Source organism: Hydra vulgaris, chromosome 12, assembly GCF_038396675.1.
Source record: "Hydra vulgaris chromosome 12, alternate assembly HydraT2T_AEP".
Taxonomy (NCBI): domain Eukaryota; kingdom Metazoa; phylum Cnidaria; class Hydrozoa; order Anthoathecata; family Hydridae; genus Hydra; species Hydra vulgaris.
The window spans coordinates 30,111,224-30,130,862 of NC_088931.1; the positions used below are offsets into that span (position 1 = coordinate 30,111,224).

The window sequence follows — 19,639 nt, forward strand, 5'->3', positions numbered from 1 at the left end:
GTTCAGTTAATAATTTCTTCATGGGGAAAAGTTTTAAATGAACTTAATTGTCATTTACACCCTCTTGAAACAATATCCAGCTCTTGCAGGTCTGCATTAAAAATGATTGAAACACATAATGGAGTGCTGTTTGGGAAAGATTGTATTGCTGGTAATATAGTTTTACAATTGAATAAGATGCGATAAAAAGATGGTAAAGGAGATCTTAAAGGTTTTAAAATCTTTTTAGATGAGATGAAACTTCCCAAAGGACTCTTTCCCCGTTACAGAGGGAACAGATTGCATATTTTGTTTCATATATGTGGTATATTAATCCAGCACTACAACTTATTTATTAAGTTTTTAAGTACCAGTACAGTTTCGTGTGGAGGGCTACAAAGTAGTTTAAGAATAGACTTTATTAATGAAACAGCTAAAAAAGAAATGTGCGTCTTAAGGCTATTGGGAAAGACTTTAACAGGACCATGGATGACATTATTTTATCAGTCAGCTACAGGAAGTTTAAGTCATATTGAATGGATAAAATTGGTTGAAGATTTTTTTAAAAATCTTTATCATGTAAGAGACAATCCTATATTGTTATTTAGTACAAAAGATTTGTTCAGAAATATAATTGAAAATGATAAGATCTTTGAAGAAATAGCTTTGGTGTGCCCAAAAGACAAAGAAGTTGAACAAATGATTGTATCCTGTTTATCAGCTATTATTGCTGTTTTAGAAAGACAGTATAAAAGATTTTAATTTGAAGGTATCAGAACAACTTATAAAAGAGACGCAGACAGCCAGGCTTCATAATATTGATGCAGAAGAAGTCACGTGTATGTTCAGTGCTGCTAAACATCGTGCTCCTAACTCTACTTTATGTTTTTTGTCATCAAAATTAAGAGCAATAAAAAATAGTGTAAGTGATTACATTGACCAAGTAGATAAAGATGAGAAAATGAAAGTTGTCTACTGGGCAATAAATAAAGCCAGAAAAAAGAGAGAGTTAAATAAAAAAAATATTTATGAAATAAAGCTTGAAATGATTGGTCGTAACATGTTGAAGAAACAAAAAAAAGAGGATAAAAGTAGAAAAACATTGGCTCTTCAAATTCAAAACCTTAGTTTGTCAGATATTTCAACAAAATTTCAAGAACTAGAGTCTAAGCAATTATCAGACCTCTCCCATATGCTATTAGATACAGTAGTTGGTAGAAATATTTGCCATTTGTGGTTTAATTCAGAAATGCAAGAAGAAGTTCTTTATTTTGGTAAACTTGAAAAAATGAAGGTAAAAAATGGTAAGCAAGTTTATGTTGTAGCATACTGGAAAGATAATGAATCCTATGATAATGATGCAGTGGATTATGACATTTCAAAATACGAACTTGCTGCTGATATAATCAATGGAGACCTTATGTTATCCTGAAAACTAAGGGTTGGTTAATATTTAAAAAAGGCTATTTTCATAGCCACATATCTTTTAAAAACATTATGCGGCTTTGAAGTTTTTGTAGTTTTAACTTTTATGAAATAAATGAATATAACTATCAGTTTGTGTTGATCTCTTTTTTTTTCTTTTACTGCATTTCTTTTACTACATATTTTGTTTTTACCACATACCTTTGTCTTTGTCTTGTTTTTCTGATATATATAATTTAAAATGTAAAACCAAAAGAGACCATATAAAGAATAGGTATAGAAATGGTCGGTATGAAAAAGATTTACCATGACCTATATTTTAACAGCTAGTTTCAATTATTTTATTAAGAATTTGACAAAAACATTCCTTTTTTCGGTGTTTTTGGGGTTGCTTTCTCGCATTATATTAACTCTTGCATATATTAAAGCTTAATATATATATATATATATATATATATATATATATATATATATATATATATATATATATATATATATATATATATATATATATTAATATATATTAATATATATATATATATAAATATATTAAAGCTTAATATATATATATATATATATATATATATATATATATATATATATATATATATATATGTATATATATATATATATATATATATATATATATATATATATATATATATATATATATATATATATATATATTAATATATATTAATATATATATATATAAATATATTAAAGCTTAATATATATATATATATATATATATATATATATATATATATATATATATATAAACAAACATATAAATTATAACTACCTCAATTTCTGTAGTAAAGGTAGAAATAGTTTTAACAGCTCCTTGAATGTATTTAACAGTTGCCACAGGAGCTAAAGCAATAAAAGATCGAATTTTGCTAGCTAGTTTTAAATTCTCGCCAAATGCAATAAAACCAATAGTTGTTCCTAAAGGTTAAATATGAGTGTGAAAATAGAAGTAAAACTAAGAAATATTTTACCATCAAATTAATTTCTAAAATCATAAAACCAACAAAATCAACTTAATCTAGAAAAAGTCTAGCAATACAATGACTTCTTTATTATTTGTTAGTAAATGGCATCTAAAAGGTAGTGGTCTTTTATTTAAAAATTCATTAAACTATAAAATAATTGTTTTTTTAACCGTTTTATCATGATTTAATTTTTAACAGTTTTATTATAGTATAGTTTTACGTTATCCGAAGAAATTTACTAAAAAGGGACGAATAATTTGTTTGAATTAATAAAGTTCCAGTAATCTGAGGTTCTACTTAAACGTAGAATTTTAATAGTAATCAATTAGACAATTTCAAGGAACCAAGTAAAATAGTTTAAGATAATAAAAGTTAACCAGTGTTAACTTACTAGGAATTAACTGTATTACCCTATTCTTCTAGAACTATTCCACTTGTTTCAGCGGTTTTAATACTGTTTTTTAAACTTAGGGTTGAGAATTTTAAATAAAATAATTAAAATTAATAAAATAAATGCATTGAGTAAAATAATAAATAAAATTAAATGACATTGAGCCTATATGCTTGCTGGTGTAATGATAGCTAGCATAGCCAAAAATATTTATTATATTATTGTAGTTTTATATCAATGCTGTTTCTCTGGGCAGCAGACTTGTTCTTCAAAGGTTTATGATTAGAAGTTAAAAAGTTAAGAGGCTGTAACTACTCAACAGTAGCAGGCCCCCTAGGCCTCGAAGAGGTGAATAACATAAAAAAAAAAGATAAATAAGCTAATATAAAATAACAATACCTAATACCGCAAAAGGACTAGTATAATAAAGAATGTGACTAGATACAGTTTTTTTTTTCTTTTTTTTTTAATACTAATTCACTCCCAACAAGGTTGCAAGCAACCACTATTAAGATGGGAGTTACTAGAAAACAAAGAATAGTGCTGAAGGAAAGAGTTGACAGATGATTTAAAAAGTTGTAGTTATTTGAAAAAATAAAAAGTTGAGTCGTCAGCTCAAAGAGTCACTTTAGATCTAATATATTCAGGAAGATCATTAATGTAGATAAGAAACGATATAGCACCAAGGATAGAACCTTGCGGTGCCCCAAATATTTCTGGAAATAAAGAAAAGTGTTGGCTTCAAATATGAATTTAATATTGCAGTTAGAAAGAAATAATTTAATAATGTCAAAAACTTTTCCAGATACTTTATAAGAAGCAAGCTTATGGAAACAAGTAAGCCAAACTTTATTGAACCTTATGATATGTCAAGAGCAATGGCCTTTGTCTCGCTGCCTCTGTCTAATGCATGATAGAATCTTTCAGTTACAGCAGTTAGCAAGTTAGCTGTAGAATAAGAAGATTGAAATCCATTTTGATTTTCAGAGAGTAGGTTATTAGACTCAAGATAAGAAATAAGAACTTTTTGTTGATTAAAAACTTAAAGATTTTGGTAATAATAGAAAGAAGACTGATCGGAAAAAAGTTGGAGCAGATCAGAATGTTGTCCAGATATTTTAAAAATTGAATAAGAATACTTGTCTACTTGTCTATTATTTTTCTCCTCCATTCCAACTGTTTCATTCTTAATAATGTTCTAATATTTCACTCTTTTTAATACTTCTGATTAAACCAACCATTTTTCTTTATTCATCTGCCAATATTGTCCTTATTGATGACTTAAATGCTCATCAAAATTAATAATTAGATTCTAGTACCACCAACTCTTAACGGTATAGGCTAAAAACCTTGAAATTTTTAAAGCGAGCGCCATCAATGTTGTAGTGCCTAGAAGGAGTTCATGACCCTTATAAGCAGAGCAAAAAGGTTCTAGCAATCTTTATTGACAGTCGTGTTGTGAATCTGACATTGACATTCGTCTTCAAAAGCAGTAAATAATGTTTTAATTTAATTTTTATAAATCTTAATTCAATTTTAGAAATAAATGTGCATTCAACAATTTATCAATAACCATGATCTGAATTTGATGCTGATCTTAAAAAATACTCGTTTAGAATCGGTAAAATGGAATTGGTTATCCCTGATTTGTGATTCTCTTGATGCTGAGTTTTGGATAACTTTTTCCAGTTCTTCTTCCATAGTCATTTCTTTTTCTTCAAAAGAGACAGTTTCACTGTTATTTTTTGTTTCAAAAAAACTATTGAAAAAATTCTTTGCATTATTTCATTTGCCAAATGTAATTCATGTTTTGAAGTATGCGATGAATCATTCAATGATTTTCAGTAGATTCATTAAATTCTTATTTGCGCATGTTTTGCCAAGTTTTCTATTAACGTTTTACTTTTTTCACTGTCAACATTATAAGTTTATTACATAAAAAGTTGAAATTTACTTCTGCCAGCATATCTATTTTATTTAACTCAAGAAGAGATTTATTAATATATTCTTGAACATTTATAAAACACTAAACCTTATCAATTAAGGAGCTTCTATCTAGTTTTTATGCCTAGTTAGAGCTCTAAAGAATGTCCTTTCTCCTCACCCGAGTTTGATCTTGTTATGCAAAGTTTTTAATTGTTCATTTTCATAAAAAAAAAAAATTTTACATATGTTTTTGATGTTTTCTTGAATATTTAACTATAAATATAAAAAAATAAAAAGTTTATCTAGTTTTATTTTAGTTTTTTATTTAGTTATCTTTAAAACAATCTTCTCTATCACTATCAACACTATCTTCATTCAATATTGCATTATTATTTTCATCACTGTATAAATCATTTTGTATATGTTCCAATTCAATTTTTTTTTTTCATTAAGTATGTTGCAATCGGCTAAATGTATGCCATGGTTAAAACATAACTAGTAAATTGCTAGGCTCTCTATCTCTCTACCATAGTTATTCATCATAGGAGCACCATCACAAGTTGACATAACAATATCTTTCTCAAAAGAAATCTAGAAAAGTTTTCTAAATGAGTTTTAACTAGATCAACTAAGTCTGATGCAGAACAAGATGTAAAAATTCTCACTAATCTAAGATTATATGGTTCTTTTCTCTAGCATTGTGTAAATTGATATTAACATAGTGTTTCATAATAATACTTGTCTACTTGTCAAGTGAATACTGAATCTTCTATTACTCTTCAGCTTTTCAAATAATATTGTACTAAGTTGATTCTTTTTTCTTCATAAATTTTTTAAATAAGTCCCAGGACATCGGATTTGTTTTTGGCAGATGTTTGGTACATTTAGCTATCGACTCTCATATAAAAATCGATCTTGCAACTTCTCTTATTGAAATTCCATCGACTACAGCTAGTTTGGTCACAACTTCTTGTTAGCTCCAATGTGTTACAAAATCAAACATTGTTTTTTGTGTTTTTATCATTGGCTTACCATTATGACCATCTTCATGGCTTGACTTATTTAGCATAATTCCATGAATTGTTTTTATGCGGTTTACCATAGCACCATTAGTCATTGCTGTTTAAAATCTTTGTTTTGCATGTTTTACTGCTTCTTCATTGAGAAAATTTTTAAAATGTTCCCATATTTTTGATGTTTTTTAACTGATCTAAATGACTTAATAAAATTAATAGACAACCAATAATAAGTGGTCTAAATTAAAATCACCAAGCATAAAGACAAGTTATAAAATTTTGATAGCGGAGTCATCCTTCATACCTATTATTTGCCACTGTTGCTTCATCTATTGCTTCTTAACCCATTTCTGTGTTATCTTAACTTTTAAAATGTATTAATATATTTGAAAAGGCTTTAATGTGACTATAGTGTTCATCATAAACAATTTCATGCCACTTTTACCCGGAAATGGTCAAACTAGCATATAAATTAAAAAAATGTTTTCATTTGAATATTTTAATAATAAACTTTTTGTCATTAAATAAATTCTAATATAAATTTTAAATAAACTCATTGTGTTTTAAAATGCATTTAAAAATTTCTTATGACATTGAAATAACATTTGTGTTTAAAAAAAATGCTTAAAATTGATAACTTTGGTAAAATAAGAATAGCTCACGCGAAAAGCTACCTAGATGAGGTACTTTGCCTATTTTACATTAACTTGTTTCAGTTTGCGCATTTATTTATTTCCGCCAAAGCTTGTATATATATATAACATATATGCATTATTAAAAAAAAAACCTTGAGAATGTCCAATATAATACAAATCTGATTTATTGCTGGTATCCAACACATAATTTATTGATGCAGGAAGATCATACTTGGCCATTTCATCAAAACTAAATTTTTTAATAATAATAAATGATGTTTTATTACATAAGTTGCTTTTTTAAATATAAAAATAAAAAAATATAAATAACTTTCATATTCTAAACAATCTGTATTTATATTCAATTTTGACTGTACCATTTTGATCCAAAAAAATAATAACCATATAATATTCTAAAAAGTTTAGTTCAACACCATTTACAAATATTACTGATATTAAATAAACACACATGTCAAAAATGGAATTGCCCCAATACTTGGCATGCACATTTGAATCGTGATTGTCTCACTATGTGCATACTTGACATTTACTTTTGAGGTGTGATCTAAAAATTGCATAGAGTAGTCTGGGGGTGAACAAATTTAAACCTAGTAATTTTTTTCTTATTTGTGCTACTATCTTGAAAAGGGTGATAAAATCAACTTAAACTATTGTAATCTTTGAAACCAGTCAGATTAGACAAAAAAAAAATCTAATTTACAGAATCATTTTTAATCAAGACAATGAACATGTTTACACAAAGATTTTCACAAAAGGTAAAGCAAACAACTTAAAGTTTGATTTGTTCAAACACTCATCATACTTAACAAATCCAGTTGTTCTTCATCTAACAAATCCAGTATTGTTGGCTCCAGCCAACAATACTGGATTTGTTAATTATATTATTTGTTATTCTATAGAACATTTAAAAAACCATTACAGTTTAAAATTAGTGGAGTATTTATTGTAACAAAGCCAAATACTGAATTAAAAAGTAAATTAAAATGCATTAAAAAATACACATTCTTTCATTTTTGCCCGCTAACTTGTATGATTAATATATCTGTATTATCAGATAAAAAATTGCTTTTAGAATAGCTGTGGTAAAAAAAATTACCTAGAAAAAAAAGACTGACATATAAACCCAAATTTAACTTTAGGTTAGAGTAACCCTAGTAAACGTTCGATGATAGCCTCCCTAGAAGTAGCATTAAAATAAAAATACTTAGTCCTAATTCCAAAAAGGTAAATCTTGCTCCAACTTTTCTATAATTTCTTATTTAAATAAAATAGCATAATGGAAACCAATCCAAACCACTCAAGTGTAGAACCATAAACATTAAACATAAATTTATATTTAAAAAATGTAAAGACCTCATTCTTTATTTTATGAAAACAACAAATAGACTTGAAAAACAATTAGTGGATTATTCAGACTCATTTTTGTATCTATTTTTTTAGCAGCAAAAATTTATTTATATGGTTATACATATCCTTAATGTTAACATTTTTATAAGCATGTATTTAAAAACTACATTATGCTAACCAAGACTAACCAAGACATAATAGGACAAAGTACTAAATTTTGTGATCCTTTGATTACAAACTTTAATAATTTGTTAAAAATAAATTTTTTTAAACAAAAAATAAATGCTGTAATAAACTAAGAAATGCAATTAATAGACTGATTAACTGATTAAAAAATGAGTGACAATAACAAATCAATAGAATGCTTTTACCTGAAATCCCAAAACTCTTTATCCTTGGTAGTAAACTTGATATTTTCTGACGAATAAGTATTTCCTCTGCTATTGCCAAGCCAAACATCGTATCTAAAGGATAAACGAAAATTGAAATTTTTTTTTTGAAATTTTTTTTTGAAATTTATTAAAAACTTATAAAAGAAAGACAGTATTATAATGAATAATTTCATAATCAAATAAAGGAAATGGTTAAATTAAAACCCTGCGTCTGCCAAAATAAATCCAAGACTTTGATCTGGCGGGTTCATTAGAAAAGTTGCAGAAGAATCAAGAATTCCATGTTGCAAAAATACTACTTTTCCATTACTGGGCTTATGTAAACCTTTAGGAATACGATGAAGAGTCAAAATATATCCATCTTCTGTTTGAACATAATGCTCTTCAGAAGGATAACCATAGTATTGAATTATTTCAGGCTTAAAAAAATAATATTTTAAGCAACAAATTAAGAAAAAGTTATACTGATAAATATATATTTTAAATATAATAGACTTTTAGCTGAGTGACCAAAAGCTCTATGCTAGCTTTTTGCAAGTTTTTAAGTAGTTAAATGCAGGATGCTGCCCAAAACATACAAAAAAATTTTTGTATGTTTATATTGTTATTGTTTTAAGAGACTTTTTTTCTGAGAAAAGTGTTCAAGTTCATACGGGTAAGGTGGTGGTTTGTTTTCCCTCTGCCCACCCAATACGCCCGGTGGTTAGAGTTTAACATAAATTTGTTGCCCATTTTACAACCAGGGCTGACAACGCCGTGGGGCACGAGCCCCAACCCTCCCACCCCCTCACTTTTTCGCTAAAGGATCTTTTTTTTTTTAGAAAAAATTGAGGATATAGAGGACTTTTTTAGTAATAGACGATTGTGCCCCTCCATTTCGAAACCCGTGTCGTCGTCTATTTTTTGATACCAAGATATTTATATTTTGATAAGAATTGACAAAGCAAAGACAATTTAAATAAAGAAAAATAAATTCATATTTTAAAAAATTGGTACAAAAACCTTTATAACTTTTGAACAAATTGTTCAATTTTGATCATTTTTTCACCTTTAAAATACTGATCTTCTTTTTAATGATTTATATCAGTATTGTATTCAAATATTTTTAAATTTTTATGTATTCTTAATCATTAGTTTCTAGTTTTCAATTGGTTTGTCAATTTAGTTTATTTTTTATCTATTTTAACTTAATTCTTTGTAGTTAATAATTGGTGATTGTTTAAATAATTAAAGTTCTTTTAGCAACTTTAATAGGATAAAAGAAAAAATATATTATCTTTAAATGTGATAAAAACGAGTGATGCTTTGGACCCATCGGCCACGTGTAGGCGTGGAGATGATAAAATAAACGGAAATAGAAATTTTAGCAACAGAAAACGTAAGTTTTAAATTTTGTTTTAAAAAATGGATACGGAGAACCAAGAGGCCTTGGGACATTGAGTTTGGAACTCGTGTTCCCTAAAATTTTTTTTTTCTTTGATATCGCAAATAATGGACTTTTAATAAAGTTTTTGAATTTAAGCAGAAGAAAAAAGAAAAAAAATTAATACATAACAAAACAAAAAACAAGTTAATAAGATAATAAAGTAAAAAAATCAAAAAAGAATGTAAAACGTAAAAGTAAAACGTAATGAGAATAAAAGTGACAATTAGATATATCTCCAACCTCCTAGGGACTGAGAAAATAGTTCTAGTTAGCAAATGTTCAAGTTATCGGGGTATTCTATAACACGAACTTTTGCCCATAAGTAAAAACAATTCGAGTAATCAAAAGTTTTGATATCAAATGTAAAAATAATACATTTAAATTAAAAAATGTTCTAATGTCACTCTAAATGTTTTTTGAAAACTAATGTCTTAGTTTTGAAGTATAGGAAGAATAGGCAGATTTCTGCCCATTTGCATGATCTTCCGAAATTTCTGACTTTGCAAAATAAATTAACGGTGTTGAAGGTTTTCATTTTTTGCCATGCATGCATTTTGATTGCATCTAAAATTGAAAAAATAAGAAGACTTTTTTTTTATTGATTGCTACGACCAGTCTTTGTAATGCCAAAGATCTGTAATAAACTTTCATTTCATAGTAAACTTTATATATCATTTCCTGTATCCACTCTTCGAATAGTACGCTATCCATCTAGCTTTTATTTTGATTTCTGTACCTGCAAGTTAAGTGCTTAACTCCTTTGAAGCAGCAAAGTGATTTTCATTTACCTATTACAAACATAGGTTTAGTGACTTATTAGGTTGCTTACGAAAAAATAATCCATATTCATCTGCGTTATAAGTTTCATCAAGTTTATACCTGGATTAAATTGTAGTAAGATTTATTTCTTTCCATGACGTGGTCATATCAGTTGAACAAGAGTTACCCTCTCCGCCTATCGTCTTGAAAGAAAGATTGTATCTATTTTTCCAACAATCAGTAGCGGTGTTAGGCGTAGACGACTGCCGACTGCCTCGCGCTTGAAGGAGCATCGCAAAAATATACTAAAAAATATATATACATAAAAATTTTAAAAACAACATTTTAAAAATGGACTTAAAAGTAAAAAATAAACTATTTCATGGGACCCAAGGACTTTGTGCGCGTACACAACCTGGAATATCCATTAAAGTCATTCACTGAAAAGCTGGGCGCCAATAGGAACGTGTTGTACTTAGTTGCCCAACATTTTTAGTCATTGACTTACTTGGATATTTCAGGTTGTGTACAGGGCCGCCCGGAGGGGGGGCCACTAGGTACTTTTTACCTAGGCACACGGACAAATGGGGCACATGCGACCCTTAATACAAGATTTTATTAAAAATTTTAATAATCATAAAGAGCACAACACCTTGGAGAAATTTAAAACAGAATTTAAAAGACTGTTATTACAATTAGAGTTATTACAACAGACTTCAAATATTTATTATTCTAAATTTAATTTAAAAAAAAAGCGTTATTATTATCACTAAATTAATATATTTTATTAAACATTAATATATAAAAAGCTTTAAAGCTTTCATTTGTTTTCCCTGCTCTATTTTTGGACAAAAACATAATTTTGGCCCTGGATTTCAATCTTTGCTCTTGATGTGGAATGGCGGAATAAAAGATAATTGGCAAAAGCTGGGAGAAAAGATTAAAAGTCACCAGTGTAATGCTCAACATAGAAATCGCTACATTGTCTGGAAATCAGCCTTTGAAGCCTTGAAAAATCAAACTGGGATTGATTCAGAACTTGAAAAGTCAATAAAAAATGAGGCATCTAAAGTGGTATGAAATTTTACTCTGCGTCCTTGACGTCACTCTCCATTTAGCTTCATTTCCCCATGCGCTGGAAAATATTGACTGAGGCAACTGGCCAGTCCCTTCACCAAACGTCCCAAACAAGTTGGAGTGCGCGCATAGAGGCTGTCCGACCATTGTCGAAACAACCAAAAGAAATACTGAAGTCCTTGAAACTTCTTGAAGAAATTGATTTAAAAGACCATCAACTGACTTTAGTTAAGACACTCAAAAAGTGGATTCAATCATTTGAATTCATTGTCTTGCTTCTTTCTGGTTCAAGACTCTCCTATGTGTCAACGATGTTTGCCTCCTTCTTCAATCAGAAATCATTTCTTTGGATGACGAGACAAAATATTTAAAAACTCTAATCGATGATCTTGACCGACTACGTTCTTCTTGGCCCCAAATCCTCCAAGAAGCGAAACTAGTTGCATCTGGGTTAGCTTCGTTTGGGTTTCAAAATGATTTTGTTAAGAAAAGGACAAGGAAAATGAAAACATTTCACGGCGAGTCAATGAAAACAGCCCATTTCCACGAAGACGAATCAAAGGGTTTTGATGTGAAGGTATTAAATGTTGCTCTTGACACGCTGCTCCATAAGATAAGATACAGAATGGATACAGCTCAAAAGACGACGGATTTGTTTTCATTCATATGGTGTTCTCCGTCTCCTTCTAGTGATGAAGAAAAACTTAGTCAGAAAGTAAAATGCAAAGTCCTAGCAAACCTCTACATAAATTATGTATAAGAAGAGGAGTTGATTGAAGAAATCCGTCACATAGATGTTCTGAAGCGATCAAATACTTTGGGACAAATAGAATCTCTTTCTTCTATCAAGTTGCTCAACAGAATCTACCAGAAAGGTCTTCAGTCAATATTTCCTTCAATCTGGATTTTGCTTCGCATTTTTAATACAATCCCGGTTTAAGTGGCTGAAGGAGAGCGCTCTTTCAGTAAGCTTGCTCTTATCAAATCAAAATTATGATCAACAATGACTGAAGAACGCCTTACTAACCTTATGGTGATTTCAATTGAAAACGACCTTGCTAAGACTTTATCGTGCGAAAATGTCATCTCTATTTTTGCAATGAAGAAAGCGCGCAAAGTGAAATTAGTGTGATTCAGTCTTCATAATTAACGTTTTATTGATGAAATATATAATTTCATTCATTTAAATTGTATTTGTGTTTTCGTTTTGTCATATATAACCAAGTTCAAATATAGAATGTTTAAGTGCAATAGGGTGGGGCATAAAACACCAAAGTCAATAAAAAAAATACCATTATAATTTTTCTGGTTCCTTTTGATATGTGTATTAAAAAAATGTAATTTTTTTTTTCATGGGTTCCCCTATGGTCGGTCCCAGCAGTCCGAAAATTAGAAAATTTATTATTTTTGTAAAAAATAAAAGGGGCATGTTCACTTACAAATATTTGTAAGATATATTAAGGGTTATTTTTGTAGACTGATATATCTATTTTTAGATTATGTTTTGTTTTATTGCAAAAGATGATGGAAATGGTTAGCCATATCCATTTAAATATATGATGTTTATATTTGGGAGGTAGGGGGTGGAAGGGTAAAGTTAAAAAAATCGGTAATTTTTTTAAAATTTTTATCTTAGTGTAAATAAAAATAATGTCGACAAGCAATAGTTTTGAAAAAATATCTTATCGTGAAGTTTTTCTTGTTGGAAAAAGAATTGGAACAATACCTAATACACAATTGCCAACTAAAAAAACTGTATTGCAATATTACCATTACAGAGATCTTATGCTAAGAGCTGATTATCCAAGCATTTCCTCAGTTAGTATAGCTTCATGTCCTCTTGGTGGTTTCTTTACTGCACAATGTGCTGAAATAGGCGGTTGTCTCCGAAAATGTTAACAATGCGTTGTTTAAAAGGTGAAGAAAGTAAGTAGTTTTAATTTTTAGTTTAATCCAATTTCAAATTTGTGTTATATAAGTAACAATTATAAAGTCATATAATTTTATATATATAATAAATTACATTAGTTTTAATGCATTCTTCTACATTTGTTTTAGAGACAAGACTGTTGATTTGAAAAAGAAGAGAAAAAAAATAAACAAACACAGGAACCGTTTAAGCACAAATTTAGTTTTAAAAAGGGAACAGTTTTCGAGAATGCTAGGGGAGGTATTTGATGTAATTCAAAAGAATATAAAAAGATATAAAAACTGGAAGAGAAGATGCAGATTTTCTTAACGACCAGAAAGGAGCGCGTGTTCAGAAAATGTTAGGTAAAGATAAAATTTCACAAAAATTTGTAAAAAACAAAACAATTGCAAGGCGATAGTTGACATAAACAGTTAAATTCATGTTTATGTCTACTATCGCCTTGCAATTTAATGAAAACAATAAATATTTTTGTATTGACTATCGTTGTACATTAGGGTGGTCTAGGCGATAGTAGACCATAAACAGTTAAATTCATGTTCAATTCAATATACCCAGGAATCCAAATTTTGGGGTACCGACCAAAAATTGACCCTGGGCACCACAAAGTCTCTGTGCGGGCCTGGTTTTGTACGTACACAAAGTGCTTGGGTCCCATAAAATAGTTTACTTTTTACTTTTTAGTCCATTTTTAAAATGTTGTTTTTAAAAAGGTTTTTCTATATGTTTTTTATTATTTACTTTTTAGTCTGCTAAAAAAGTTTATTTACGTTAAACTAAAACGCTAAAAGTTTGTTGTTTGTTATTTGTTTTCATTACTTTTTTTAACGATTTCTTTTATTATTACCGCTGACCTCGTGTTTGTTTTGCGCGGACACAAAAAAAAAACCGACAAGAAAGCAAGTTAAATAAAATATTGTAAAAAAAATATATTGTATCTTAATTATAATTGATGATATTTTTATTATCTTATTCTGCTTTGCTGGACAAAAATATGTTTTTTATCGGTTTTATCATTGGTATTATACTACTTCAACTTTAAATAAATGTCATTTTTTAAGTACTAATCTTATTCTAACTGTTTCTGATAATTTAAGAGCATTTTTAAATTTTGTTTATTATTGTTTACCGGCTCTGAGGCGCAACGTATCGTTAACTATAAGGAATATTAATATTCGATTCTAGATCTATAAAAAATTCGATTGTCTTATTCTATTCCATATTTATTCCATTACAGCACGCGACACGCGTTAAACTATTAGTAAATTGATTATAAAATCTTAGAAATGAAAATGAATTCGAATTCAAATTTAAGTTTATTTTTATTATAATCTAACTAGGTTATAATTTAAATATTAAATATAGTGCAATTATTTTAGCATTGGGAATCTGGTGTATCGAAAAGAAAAAGAAACAATGAAACAGAAATCAAACCAAGCTATGAATTCCAGTATGATGAATTTTCTTAAGAAACCCCTTTCAACTGTTACTGCTTTAGAGTCCTCTGATGAATCTCTTGGCCAAGTTTCTTTGGTTTCTGAAACAAAACCAGCTTCAGAGTCAAATGTACCAGCTGTGACCCAAGAGTTTGAACGCAATAAAAATTTGGCAAAATTTTGATAAAATTTGTGACTCAGCAAATCAAGAGCAAGCAATTCGTTTGAGCGATTCATTTATAACCGTAGATGCGGGAAAATGGACATTTCCAATAACCGAAGTTATGACTTAATTCAAAACAGTCCCCATCAAAATATAGAGAAATCTGATGGAAGATTTCTCTATATTTTGATGGGGACTGATTTTTCTAAATTTCATTTTACGCGAAAACTGATTAACGGCGAAACTCAACACTGCAGATGGTTAATTTACTTCTTGTCAAAAGATAAAGTTCATGGCTTTCCTTGTAGACTTTTTTCACATACACAGATTCAGGTGGTGGAAGAAGGATGTTGTGATTGGAATTATCTGAGTCGTGTATTGCATAGACATGAATAAAAATCAAGGACACATGGTGTGCATGGTTAAATGGATGGAATTTTATAAAAGAACTAAAAACGGAAAGACAATAGATGAGCCAAAACGAGGGATTGATTTGAAAATCTCGAAAATATTGGTTTAATTTGTTTGAAAGATAGATTGATATAATAAACTTTTTAGCCTCACACAATCTGGCATTTAGAGGTCATCTCGAATTACTTAACCTGGGCAATAGCAAAAACAGTGGTAACTTTATAGATTTATTTAAGCTGTTATCCAAATATGATCTAACGCTAAAAGAGCACTTGCAACGAATTAATGAAAAGGATATTGCTTAAAATTATGAGTCACGACATTCAAAATGAATTAATTACATTGATGTCTGAAACAGTTATTGATGAACTTATACACTGAGTTGAACAAGCAAAATACTCAGCTTTTTTGCTCGATTGCACCAGAGCTCTGGTGCAATCGAGCAAAAACGCAGAGTACTCTGCAGAGATACAAGTCGTAGTGAACAAATGTCAATAATATTAAGGTTTTGCAATTCCTCAACTGGAGCGATAGAAGAACATTTTGTTGGTTTTATTGCCGTTACGGAAACTACAGGAGAGTATTTAGCAAACTCCATATTACAAGAACTAGAGAGAAATAGTCTGGATATACAAAACTGTCGAGGACAGGGATGTGATAATGGCGCTAATATGGTAGGCATAATTGAAGGTGTCAGAACAAAAACACTCAACATTATTCCAAGAGCATTCTTCACACCGTGGGGATATCATAGCTAGAATTAACTTTTAATAGATGCAGCTAATTCTTCTACAACAGCTAAAACATTTTTCGGCTTTATTAATCTAAGTACTCTTTTCGAAGTCAAGCAAGCGTTGGGAACTTACAAAAACTATATTAAAACTAACACTAAAACCTCTTTCAGAGACACAGTGGGAGAGTAGAATAGGAGCAATAAAAGCTATACTGTTGCATAATTTTTTGATAATGTTATCGAATGTGTGAATGACTTGAAAAATAAAACGGACAATTCGGAAACTCTAAGCGACTGCAAAGCAGTTTTGAACGAAATTTTAACTTTCGAATTTAATGTTCCTATACATGTGTGGAATGAGATTTTATTACATGTAAATAATATAAGTAAACTAAGACAATCGATTCTAGTAAACTTAAAAGTTGCTGTTGATACTTTACATTCATTTTGTACTTGGATTCAAGAATTCCATGATACTGGATTTGAGAAAAGCGTTGCAGATGTTCGATTGTTTGTGGAAAAAAGCGCTTACGAAATTGAGTCACAATTTAAAGAAAAAAGAATAGCACAAAAAAAACGAATGTTCAGTTATGAACACATAGATGAACCTATACAATCTGCTGAAACACACTACAAATTAAATTTTTTCAACATAATTGTAGACTCAGTTACTCGTTTGAATGTCGATTCAAAGCGCCTAATGAATATTTTGACCGTTTTGATTTTATTGACGATATCAATTATTTGAAATCTTTTCAAAGAGAGGACCTGCTCAAATATTGTAGTAATTTAGGTAAAATACTTCGGGAAAGTGAAAATAGCGACATAGATCCTTTCGAACTTTATGAAGAACTGCAAATTTTAAAATCTACTTAACTAGAAAATATAAATGATGCAAAACAACTTATACAGTACATTTTAGAAAATAATTTTGAAAAAATATATCTAAATCTTTACATAACAATCTGAATCATGCTCACAATTTCTGTAAGTACAGCGTCTGCTGAGAGAAGCTTCTCAAATTTAAAACTGATTTAGATCTACTTAAGAAGCATGATGAGCCAAGGAAGACTATCTGCTTTATATTATTAAAGTTGAAATAGCGGAGGGTGTTAGTTATGATACAATTTTAAAAAGATTCAGCGAGGCTAAATGCCGAAAAGTTCGTCTTTTTTAATTTGTGCTTGTTCGTGTAATTATTGTCATTTTTATTCATATGATATTATTTATTGTATTTATATGATATATATTATATTCAAATGATAATTAACAATAAAACTTATATGCTCTTCCTAAATTTTTTAATCCAAGATATCTAATATTTTGATATTAGGAACAATTAAGTGTGAATACCTATATCAGAATTAAGTGTAAAATAAATGTGTTTATAATAACAACTACAGCTCTGACTTGTGTTTATAACTTTCTATAAAATATAGTACTCAATAAAAATTCAATCCCAGATATTAGGCCAAATCAAGGTTTATTTTTATTAGTTTGTTTTTTTTTACATAAAGGGGTTTTGCAAAGTTAACTCTGCCGACGTCCACGATTTGCCTAGCGCCGCCGCTACAAACGATCAAGCCAACCATCAAACGCTTGAAATCCTTTGATATTAATCTTTTAAAGTTCTCTCGCATTTGTTTTTAGAATTGATGCTGATACTGCTACGTTTCTACTTCTTACATTTAAAAGGCATTTCGAAAAGAGATTATCTAAAGTTGATATCGGGAGTTCACTGTATAGTAGGGCAGGTCGATTTTGGAATCAGGGGTTTGGTAATAAAGAGATTTGATTAATAGGTGAAAAAAATGTGCATGGTAAAATTTTTTTTGTTTCAATGAAGTTTAAGTTGAGCTAAAATGATTTTAAATATTGGTATATTTAATTAAAAATTTTTTTGCAACGCCATCTTTATCACTTACATTTTTATACAAATTAAAGATTGCCGCACTTACGCAAAATAAACAAAAGTTATAATTGTGTGGGAAAAAGAAAGTTTTGTGGACAAAAAATAATGTTTTCAAACAAGCGTAAAACACGAAATTGCATAAAAAGCAAGTTTGGTGGAAGTCCGAACCCTCTTGCAAATACAGAACCACCCACAAACAGACAGATTATTCAAGATTTTTATTTTCTTAACAATACTTATCCAAGTTATTGCTTTAGCGTAATTGTAAAACTGATAGCTGAAAAAGTAATCATGATTTAGAAAAAAGTTAACACTCGGCTACCATTAATGTCCACATATTGTGTCGAAAAAAAAGTTGGAGTACTTCTAAACATATCCAGGTTAATTAACCGAAGAAAATGCAAAGTATTAACAGAAAAAAACACTTATAAAAAATTGGATAGGCTTTTTGATATCAGTTCCTGCACATGTGACCTTAAAGTTGTACTTTGTAATGATAAAAATATCAAATGTAGTAAAGATAATTGTCCTAATACTCATATTTTATGCAAATGTAGTCCAGATAAAAAAGTACTATGTTATTTTTTAATAATAGATAAATAAAATAAAAGTTTTTTTTTAAATAAAATGAACACAAGTATATTACTAGAGTGATAAAGTTTAATACTATGAAATTCATATGCAATTTCTCAATATTATCAAATAATATTTAGGTTCCTGTAGAAGAAAGGTTATATTTAAAAAACCAGAGAGATAAGTCAGGTCCTAAAGGATCATTTCAACTTGGCTCAGTTGATTGTGAAAGGTCTAGAAAAGGATCTTTAAAGAAACATAAAACTGAACATAAAAATATGGAACAATCATTACAGCAAGAAACATTTAATTTACTTCCAGAAATAGTATTATCAGATTCTGATTCAGAATCTGTTATTTCTAGCTCAAGTGAGGTAATTAACGAATAAATCGAAATTTAGTTCATTGTTACATTTTTTAAATTTACTTTCTTTTTTTTAACATATCACTTTTTTATATAAAATTTTTTTGTTAATTAACTTTATAACATTTCTTTTAGATATGGGAGCCTGCAAGAAGTCCATCAGGAATTTACAATCTTTGGAAGTTTCCAAAGTTTGCTATTGAGTTGATCAGAAACGATATAGGAAGTTCGATTGGAGCTGCATTAGGGAATGCTCTTTTGCTCGATCTATCAGGACTGTTTAATGATCCAGCAATTATATCAAGTTTAGTTTTAGACAAATCCAAAATAGACAGACAAAAAAAGTCAGTTAAAGTATTGTCAGACTTGAAATCCTTTGAAAATAACAGAGAGTTTGTTTGCCTTGGTGTTGATGGTAAAATTGATAATGAAACTTTAGTTATAAGAGAAATAAAAAGAGAAGATGGTGAGGTTGTGTTAAAGAGATCAACAGAGAAAGAACATCACATGACTGTGACTAAAGAACTTCTCCCTAACCTTTACAGTGGGGAGTATCTTACTCACAAAGTTTTACCTCTTGTTGGAGCAACAGGAAAAAAGCAAGCTCAGTGCCTATACGAAGTTCTTGAAGAGTATGATTCTCTAAACACTCTAAAAGCAGTTTTGGCAGACAATACTTCCACAAACACAGGTCATAAAGCAGGAATGGTTGTGGAGTTAGAGAA

The 19,639-nt window shown here is 29.1% G+C and overlaps 1 protein-coding gene across 1 annotated transcript in view; it reads right to left on the reverse strand.

Annotated features, from left to right (window-relative positions):
* LOC100212698 (gastric triacylglycerol lipase) overlaps positions 1 to 19,639 on the reverse strand; it is a 45,227-nt gene that overhangs the window by 17,806 nt on the left and 7,782 nt on the right. The window contains exons 2-5 of the mRNA XM_065812869.1: positions 8,335 to 8,549; positions 8,110 to 8,202; positions 6,523 to 6,620; positions 2,210 to 2,355 (exon numbers count right to left, since the gene is read on the reverse strand). Of these exons, the coding sequence (XP_065668941.1) occupies positions 2,210 to 2,355; positions 6,523 to 6,620; positions 8,110 to 8,202; positions 8,335 to 8,549 (552 nt within the window). The remainder of the gene's footprint in view (positions 1 to 2,209; positions 2,356 to 6,522; positions 6,621 to 8,109; positions 8,203 to 8,334; positions 8,550 to 19,639) is intronic.